The following is a 9,825-nucleotide window of genomic DNA, read 5'->3' as shown; positions in this document are numbered from 1 at the left end:
ACTGAGGGGAAATGGGGGGGATTGAGGGAAATGAGGGGACTTGAGTGAAAGGGGAGAAAATACTTGAGGAACAATGGAGGAAATAATTGAGGAAAAATGGAGGAAATAGTGGAAAAATGGAGGGAATTGAGGGAAAAGGGAGGGAATTGAGGGAAATGAGGGGAATTGAGGGAAATGAGGGGAATTGAGGGGAATTGAGGGAAATGGAGGGAATTGAGGGAAAATGAGGGGAATTGAGGAAAATGAGGGGAATTGAGGAAAATGGGGGGAATTGAGGAAAATGGGGGGAATTGGGGGAAAATGGGGGGAATTGAGGGAAATGGAGGGGAATTGGGGGAAATGGAGGGAATTGAGGAAAACGAGGGGAATTGAGGGAAATGAGGGGAATTGAGGGAAAATGGGGGGAATTGAGGGAAAATGGGGGGAATTGAGGGAAACGAGGGGAATTGAGGAAAACGAGGGGAATTGAGGGAAATGAGGGGAATTGAGGGAAATGAGGGGAATTGAGGGAAATTGGGGGGAATTGAGGGAAATTGGGGGGAATTGAGGAAAAACGGAGGGAATAGAGGGAAAATGGAGGAAATAATTGAGATAAAATGTAGGGAATCGAGGGAAAATGGAGGGAATTGAGGGAAAATGGGGGGAATTGAGGGAAACGAGGGGAATTGAGGAAAACGAGGGGAATTGAGGGAAATGAGGGGAATTGAGGGAAATGAGGGGAATTGAGGGAAATTGGGGGGAATTGAGGGAAATTGGGGGGAATTGAGGAAAAACGGAGGGAATAGAGGGAAAATGGAGGAAATAATTGAGATAAAATGTAGGGAATCGAGGGAAAATGGAGGGAATTGAGGGAAAATGGGGGGAATTGAGGGAAACGAGGGGAATTGAGGAAAACGAGGGGAATTGAGGGAAATGAGGGGAATTGAGGGAAATGAGGGGAATTGAGGGAAATTGGGGGGAATTGAGGGAAATTGGGGGGAATTGAGGAAAAACGGAGGGAATAGAGGGAAAATGGAGGAAATAATTGAGATAAAATGTAGGGAATCGAGGGAAAATGGAGGGAATTGAGGGAAATTGGGGGGAATTGAGGGAAATGAGGGGAATTGAGGAAAACGAGGGGAATTGAGGGAAAATGGGGGGAACTGAGGGAAAATGGGGGGGATTGAGGGAAAATGGAGGGAATAATTGAGGGAAAATGGAGGGAATAATTGAGGGAAAATGGAGGGAATGGTGGAAAAACGGAGGGAGTTGAGGGAAAACGGAGGAAATAATTGAGATAAAATGTAGGAAATTGAGGGAAAATGGAGGAAATAATTGAGATTAAATGGAGGGAATGGTGAAAAAACGGAGGAAATTGAGGGAAAATGGAGGAAATTGAAGGAAAGTGGTGGAAATAATTAAAAAAAAAAACCAACAAGGAGGGAATAGTGGAAAAATGGAGGAAATAGAGCAAAAGTGGACCCCCACCCTCAGCCCTCCCCTCCTCTTACGGCATCCCGAGGGCGTCCTCCAGTCGTGCACCACGGCCCCCTGCTTCCTGCACGTGGCGGCGTAGGACTCCAGCACCTTGCAGAGGATCTGCTTGGCCCCTTTGCTCATGCAGACGTCGTAGAGGCAGTTGCGGTAGAAATCCCGGGGTGGGACGAGGTGGTGGCAACCTTGGAAGGGCCCCTGGTAGCCCTTTTTGATGAGGCCGCAGAACTGGTTGCCCCCGTAGAGCTCCTTCTCCTCCTCCTCGCAGAAGGGGCAGTCGCCTTCACAATAATCCCAGCAAAAGGGGTCGTCCTCCTCGGGGGCTTTCCAGTTTTGGGCCCAGGCCACCACGGCTGGGAGGTCTTGGCCACCCTGGGGGAGGTCGTGGCCACCTTGTGGGTGGTCATTTCCACCCTGAGGGCCGTCATCCTCGGGCTTGAGGTTGAAGTTGCCGCAGAGGCCACGGACGTGTCGGTAGTAGCTGCTGGGGAGGTCGAGGAGGAGGTGCCAGTTCCAGTCGTAGGTGACCCGCAGCCCGAAATCTGTCTCCACCACGGCGCTGAGCCCGCTCTGGGTCACCCGCACCTTCCCTTCCTCCAGGGTCACCGGCAGCAGCGTCACCACCCCGTTCACCTGCGGGTGGCCACCGTCGTGTGGTCACGTTCCAGCAGCGTGAAAGTGGCCACAGGAGCGTGAAATCACGTTCCCGGGGGAGGGAGGGGGGTGGTTTGGCCCCTGGAAGGCTGAAGAGTTTGGCCAAAACCGACCATTTCCCCTCCCTTTTAGGTCAACTCAAGGTCGAGTTGACCTAAAATGGCCATTTCCCCGCCTTTTTAGGCCAACTCAAGGTCAAGTTGGGCCTAAAACAGCCATTTCCCCAACCTTTTAGGCCAACTCGACCTTGAGTTGACCTAAACTGGCCATTTCCCCTCCTTTTTAGGCCAACTCAAGGTCGAGTTGGGCCTAAACCGGCCATTTCCCCTCATTTTGAGGCCAACTCAAGGTCGAGTTGGGCCTAAAACGGCCATTTCCCCTCCTTTTTAGGCCAGCTCAAGGTCGAGTTGGGCCTAAAATGGCCATTTCCTCTCATTTTGAGGCCAGCTCATGGTCGAGTTGACCTAAAATGGCCATTTCCCCGCCTTTTTAGGCCAACTCAAGGTCAAGTTGGGCCTAAAACAGCCATTTCCCCAACCTTTTAGGCCAACTCGACCTTGAGTTGACCTAAACTGGCCATTTCCCCTCCTTTTTAGGCCAACTCAAGGTCGAGTTGGGCCTAAACCGGCCATTTCCCCTCATTTTGAGGCCAACTCAAGGTCGAGTTGGGCCTAAAACGGCCATTTCCCCTCCTTTTTAGGCCAGCTCAAGGTCGAGTTGGGCCTAAAATGGCCATTTCCTCTCATTTTGAGGCCAGCTCATGGTCGAGTTGACCTAAAATGGCCATTTCCCCGCCTTTTTAGGCCAACGCAAGGTCAAGTTGGGCCTAAAACAGCCATTTCCCCAACCTTTTAGGCCAACTCGACCTTGAGTTGACCTAAACTGGCCATTTTCCCTCCTTTTTAGGCCAACTCAAGGTCGAGTTGGGCCTAAAACGGCCATTTCCCCTCATTTTGAGGCCAACTCAAGATCTTGTTGGGCCTATAATGGCCATTTCCCCTCCTTTTTAGGCCAACTCAAGGTCGAGTTGGGCCTAAAATGGCCATTTCCCCTCATTTTGAGGCCAGCTCAAGGGTGAGTTTGGCCTAAACCGGCCATTTTCCCTCCCTTTTACACCAACTCAAGGGTGAGTCGACCTAAAACAGCGATTTCCCCTCCCTTTGAGGCCAAGTCAAGGTTGAGTTGACCTAAAACAATCGTTTCCTTTCCCTTTGAGACCAACTCATGGTCAAGTTGGCCAAAACCGGCCATTTTCCCTCGTTTTGAGGCCAACCCAAGGTCTGGTTGATCCTAAACCAGCTGTTTCTCCTCCCTTTGAGGCCAACTCACCCTGACTTTGCCCACTTCCCTCCGGCGGATGGTGATCTCTTGGCCGTAGACCTTGACCTTGGCCAAGCTGACGTAGGAGACGCTTTTCACCCCACCTCGGACGTCGTTCTTGCCCTCCACCTTGAAGGGCACCAGGCTGGTGTCGTTCCCGTGGGATTCGGCCATGGTGTAGGTGCAGGTGCCTTGGAAGTCGAAGTCCAGGCCGTCGAAGGTGTGGTAGTGGGGGTCCCCCCAAGCCCAGCAGGTGGCAACCAGGGATGGGACGCACTTGGCTTGGCCGTCCTTAAACTTGCACCTCTCCTTGGACCGGCACCGAAGGGCTTTGCAGGGATCTGGATGGAGGAGAAACCATGGGAGAAACCACAGGAGATGCCCGGGTGATGGACATGTCCCATGTCACACTCTTCACCGGCGCTGAGGTCCCACCAAGTGTCCTCTGCCCCCACTTGGGCTTCAGCTCCATGATGTCAAACCAAGAGCTCAACAATCCAAATGGCCATTTCCCCTACCTTTTAGGCCAACTCGACCTTGAGTTGACCTAAAATGGCCATTTCCCCGCCTTTTTAGGCCAAGTCAAGGTCAGGTTGGACTGAAAATGGCCATTTCCCCTACCTTTTAGGCCAACTCGACCTTGAGTTGACCTAAACTGGCCATTTCCCCTCCTTTTTAGGCCAACTTGGGCTTCAGCTCCATGATGTCAAACCAAGAGCTCAACAATCCGTCGCCAAACCCCAAATTTCCCCTTTTCAGCTGCTTTTTTCCCCCTCCCTTCGTTGCTCGGAAAAGGGTTTGTCGTTACCCCAGATTGTCCCTGTCCTTCGAGAAGGTGCCACCGGGGTTAAAATGGGACATCGGGAGGGACACACAAAGCCAAGAGGTGGCTTTTCTGAAGGGCTTTGACCCTTCCAAAGTCCTCCCACCACAATTCCTGACCCTCTTGGGGTTGGAGACGGGATCTGGGGGGTCCGTGTCCCCTGGGTGGAGGGTTCTTTCCCCTCATCCCCCACCTCTAAATTAAAGAGGAGCAGCTCCAGTTCCAAAACCTTTCCTTTTTTTTCTTGTTTTTCGCTCAAAAAACCCCATTTTTTTTTTTTTTTCCTTACTTTGATTGATGCAGCCCAAGACCCCCTCCCGGATCTCGCAGGTCTCGTCCTCGGTGCAGTTGTGGCCGCTGCAGGTCAAGCCCTCGCCGGGGACACAGGTGCAACGTTGTTGGCAGTTGTCCCTCAGGATCCACTCGTGGGGCTGTTGGGGGGTGAGAAGCGCAAAATTTACCCATAAATGCAGAAAAACCCATTAGAAAGGGGAAAAAAAACATATATCGAGAGAGAAAAAGGCATGGAAAGTTCCAAATTGCGGAGGAATTTATCATTTGTGCTGTGAGGAAAAAAAAAATAGGTAGAAAAACCCCCGACATTTTTCCCTTTTCCACCTTTTCTGAAGGAAAAATGTGTTATTTAACGCGAGAGATGGAAACGCCCTGATTTTCTTCACCTGAAACCACGGAATCGCGTGGAAGACGGAAAAAATTGAGGGGGTTTTCCCACCCAGGGCCTTCGGAGGAGAGGAAAACCTAAAACCCCCCCCAAATTACCCCAAAATGCAGGAGATTTCTACCTTGTGATACTCCCCGTCCCCGAAGCATCCGCACTCCTCCTGGGGAACGCAGCCCAAGCCATCGAAGACCAACCCTTGGTGGCACTCGCAGCCTTCCAGGCAGGGTTGGGGACATTTGGAAGGGTCTACCAGCCCCGCGCAGCTCTTGGGGCAGAGGTTGGTGCAGAGGGAGTAGGTGCTGTTGGCCGGGCACCTGAGGGCTGGAAGGAGAAGGAAGGGTTGGTCATCCCAAAAATCGTCCCATGGTGGTGGAGAAGGGTTGAGGAGAAACCCTGGGAGAAGGACTTGGGGGTGTTGGGGGGTGAGGAGCTTTTATTTGGGGAGAGGGGAAGGGAGAAGAACTTGCACGTGGGAGAAGAACTTCCATGTAGGGGGGGAAGAATGTCCTTCTGGGAGAAGAAATTCCATGTGGGGAAAAAAATTTCCAGGTGGGAGAAGAACTTCCATGTTGGAGAAGAACTTCCACATGGGACAAGAAATTCAAAGTGGGAGAACTTCCTCATGGGAGAAGAAATTCCATGTGAGAGAAGAACGTGCATGTGGGAGAAGAACTTCCACGTGGGAGAAGAACTTCCACGTGGCAGTAGAAGTTCCACATACAGAAGGATGTCCACATAGGAGAAGAACTTCCATGTGGGAGAAAAATTTCCACGTGGAAGAAGAACATCCTGGTGGGAGAAGACCTTCCACGTGGGAGAAGAATTTCCTTGTGGGAGAACTTCCACACAGGGGAAGAACATCCATGTGGGAGAAGAAATTCAACATACAAGAAGAACGTCCATGTGGGAGAATTTCCACATTGGAGAAGAACTTCCTTGTGGGAGAAGAAGGTCCTTGTGAGAAAAGAACGTCCTCATGGGAGAAGAAATTCCACATGGGTGAAAAATTTCCACTTGGGAGAAGAAGTTCCACGTGGCAGAAGGACATCCTTGTGGGAGAAGAACATCCAAGTGGATGAAGAACTTCCACATGGGAGAACATCTGTGTGGAAGAAGAAATTCCACATGGGAGAAGAACTTCCACATGAGAGAAGAAATTCCATATGGGAGAAGAAATTCCATATGGGAAAAGAACTTCAAAGAAATTCCATATGGGAGAAGAACATCCTTGTGGGAGAAGAACATCCTTGTGGGAGAAGAACACCCAAGTGGGTGAAGAACTTCCACGTGGGAGAAGAACGTCCAGGTCGGAGAACATCCTCATGGGAGAAGAAAGTCCTCATGGGACAAGACCTTCCACTTGGGAGAAGAACGTCCTCGTGGGAGAAGAACGTCCTTGTGGGAGAACTTCCATGTGGGAGAAGAATGTCCACATGAGAAAAGAACGTCCACATGGGAGAAGAACTTCAATGTGGGAGAAGAACCTCCACATGGGAGAAGAACATCCTTGTGGGAGAAGAACATCCAAGTGGGTGAAGAACTTCCACGTGGGAGAAGAACATCCATGTGGAAGAAGAAATTCCACATGGGAGAAGAATGTCCAGGTCGGAGAAGAACATCATCATGGGAGAAGTCCATGTGGGAGAAGAACTTCTTCATGGAAGAAGAACGTCCTCATGGGACAAGACCTTCCACTTGGGAGAAGAACGTCCTCGTGGGAGAAGAACGTCCTTGTGGGAGAACTTCCATGTGGGAGAAGAATGTCCACATGAGAAAAGAACGTCCACATGGGAGAAGAACTTCAATGTGGGAGAAGAACCTCCACATGGGAGAAGAACATCCTTGTGGGAGAAGAACATCCAAGTGGGTGAAGAACTTCCACGTGGGAGAAGAACATCCATGTGGAAGAAGAAATTCCACATGGGAGAAGAATGTCCAGGTCGGAGAAGAACATCATCATGGGAGAAGTCCATGTGGGAGAAGAACTTCTTCATGGAAGAAGAACGTCCTCATGGGACAAGACCTTCCACTTGGGAGAAGAACGTCCTCGTGGGAGAAGAACGTCCTTGTGGGAGAACTTCCATGTGGGAGAAGAATGTCCACATGAGAAAAGAACGTCCACATGGGAGAAGAACTTCCATATCCTCATGGGAGAAGAATTTCCATGTGGGAGAAGAACTTCCTCATGGGAGAAGAACTACCATGGAGGATGGAGAACATTTCCCACCCGTGCCCCTCTCCTCCCCACCAACTTACGGCAGAAGGAAGGTCTTCTCCAAGCCCCAATGATGCCACCAGCATCTTGGCAGGCGGTGGCGTAGCTCTGGATGCTCTGGCAGAGGACCTGGGTGTCCCCTTCGGCCAGGCAGAGGTCGTGGAGGCAGGTTTGGAAGTACAAGGTGGGGTCGATGAGGTGGTGGCAGGAGCCAAAGGGACCTTCTGGGACGGTGAGGAGGCCACAGTAGTTGGATTTCTGGAGGACCACCTTCTTCTCCTCGCTGCAGACGGGACAGTCCTCCTGGGAACAGTCATCGCTGCAAGGAGCTTCGGATGTTTTCCAGGCGGAGCCAAAGGCCACCGCGTTGGGGGCCAGTTGGCCACCGGGGAGGAGGAAGTCATCGTCCTGTTGCCCATTGTAGTTGCCACAGAGCCCGCAGAGGTGGCCCTGGTAGCTCTGCGGGACGGTGACCGTCACGTGGTGGAGGAGGTCGTAGCGTACGACGAGGCCGAAGTCGGTCTGAAGAAGGACGTCTATCCCGTGTTGGTGCACCCAGACCCGGCCCTGGCTCAGGGTGACCGGGAGGTGGTGGGATATGGAGTCCACCTGGGATGAAGGGAGAACCTCCAGTGACCCCCAAGGAGGCCACAAGGAGGAAGCTCTTGGAAGTAGGAACCCCCATTGAGGTGGGGGGAAGAACCTTCCACCCAGCCTTCTCATGGCTCCACTCGACCTCCTCATGGCTCCACCCGACCTTCTCATATCTCCACCTGACCTTCTCATGGCTCCACCCAACCTCCTCATGGCTCCACCTGGCCTCGGGAGGTGGTGGGATATGGAGTCCACCTGGGATGAAGGGAGAACCTCCAGTGACCCCCAAGGAGGCCACAAGGAGGAAGCTCTTGGAAGTAGGAACCCCCATTGAGGTGGGGGGAAGAACCTTCCACCCAGCCTTCTCATGGCTCCACTCGACCTCCTCATGGCTCCACCCGACCTTCTCATATCTCCACCTGACCTTCTCATGGCTCCACCCAACCTCCTCATGGCTTCACCCGGCCTCCTCATGGCTCCACCCGACCTCCTCATGGCTCCACCTGACCTTCTCATGGCTCCACCCGACCTCCTCATGGCTCCACCTGACCTCCTCATGACTCCACCTGACCTTCTCATGGCTCCACCTGACCTCCTCATGACTCCACCTGACCTTCTCATGGCTTCACCCAACCTCCTCATGGTTCCACCTGACCTTCTCATGGCTTCACCAACCTTCTCATGACTCCACCTGACCTCCTCATGGCTCCACCTGACCTCCTCATGGTTCCACCTGACCTTCTCATGGCTCCACCTGACCTCCTCATGGCTCCACCTGACCTCCTCATGGTTCCACCCAACCTTCTCATGGCTCCACCTGACCTCCTCATGACTCCACCTGACCTTCTCATGGCTTCACCCAACCTCCTCATGCTTCCACCTGACCTTCTCATGGCTCCACCTGACCTTCTCATGAATTTATGGCTCCCACTTTGAAACTGGAAGGCAAAGTGGGAACGAGGGTGGCTTTGTCTTGGAGATCAGGGAGAAGGTCTCTGCTCTATCAAGGGACAATGAGTTTTGGGGTCCCAGGTTCTCACCTGAGAAGAAGTGGACCCCAAAACATGGCTTTAGTGTGACCACGGTCTTGCTTCACACCAGAGTCAATAGACTTTGGTGGCCACCATGGTTTGCAACCCAAAAGAGGTCCATCCCCCCCTTCCAGGACAGGTCCCTTGTCACCTCCCAATGAGGTCAACATGGGCCTGGAGATGTCACCACCCCAGCATTTGCACCCAAGAAGAGATGGACCACAGAGCTCCCCTGTGGTGGTTCCCCCCTTCCGCTGGTGTAAAGATCAACATCAACCTCAAGATCAACCATCAACGTCAATCCATAGAGTTTGACACTGGGATGTTCCACCAGAAAGAGATGGAACCACCACGCGTGGTCCCACCACCGCTGTGTCCCTCTTGTCCCCTCAACATGAGCCCCACAGATCTTGTCACCAGAAAGAGGTGGAACCACCATGCACGGACCCACCACCACTGTGTCCCTCGTGTCGCCCCATGGTAAATGTCAACGTGAGCCCCACAGACTTTGTCACCAGAAAGAAGGTGGAACCACCACATGTTCCACCAGAAAGAGGTGGAACCACCACACGTGGTCCCACCACCACTTTGTCCCTCTTGTCCCCTCAACATGAGCCCCACAGACCTTGTCACCAGAAAGAAGGTGGAACCACCACATGTTCCACCAGAAAGAGGTGGAAACACCACATGTGGTCCCACCACCACTGTGTCCCTCTTGTCCCCCCCATGTGAGCCCCACAGATCTTGTCACCAGAAAGAAGGTGGAACCACCACATGTTCCACCAGAAAGAGGTGGAACCACCACGTGTGGTCCCACCACCACTGTGTCCCTCTTGTCCCCTCAACGTGAGCCCCACAGACCTTGTCACCAGAAAGAGGTGGAACCACCACGCGTGGACCCACCACCACTGTGTCCCTCGTGTCCCCCCCAACATGAGCCCCACAGACCTTGTCACCAGAAAGAGTTGGGCCTCCAAAAAAGTGCCACCTTACCATGACGTGTCCCCGCTTGCCGCGCGTCAACCGCAAGGTG

General features: G+C 52.6%; 1 protein-coding gene across 1 annotated transcript in view; it reads right to left on the bottom strand.

The window, feature by feature from the left end:
• Positions 1 to 9,825, bottom strand: part of LOC106897389 (IgGFc-binding protein-like) — a gene marked incomplete at its 3' end in the record, with an annotated part of 68,806 nt that overhangs the window by 22,268 nt on the left and 36,713 nt on the right. The window contains exons 8-12 of the mRNA XM_014957986.1: positions 7,209 to 7,776; positions 5,074 to 5,273; positions 4,560 to 4,701; positions 3,457 to 3,788; positions 1,468 to 2,106 (exon numbers count right to left, since the gene is read on the bottom strand). Coding sequence (XP_014813472.1) covers positions 1,468 to 2,106; positions 3,457 to 3,788; positions 4,560 to 4,701; positions 5,074 to 5,273; positions 7,209 to 7,776 — 1,881 coding nt within the window. The remainder of the gene's footprint in view (positions 1 to 1,467; positions 2,107 to 3,456; positions 3,789 to 4,559; positions 4,702 to 5,073; positions 5,274 to 7,208; positions 7,777 to 9,825) is intronic.

The sequence above is a fragment of the Calidris pugnax genome, unplaced genomic scaffold, assembly GCF_001431845.1.
Source record: "Calidris pugnax isolate Ruff unplaced genomic scaffold, ASM143184v1 scaffold397, whole genome shotgun sequence".
Lineage (NCBI taxonomy): Eukaryota > Metazoa > Chordata > Aves > Charadriiformes > Scolopacidae > Calidris > Calidris pugnax.
Note: the sequence above shows the minus strand (reverse complement) of the source record. Positions and strands in the feature narration are given on the sequence as shown.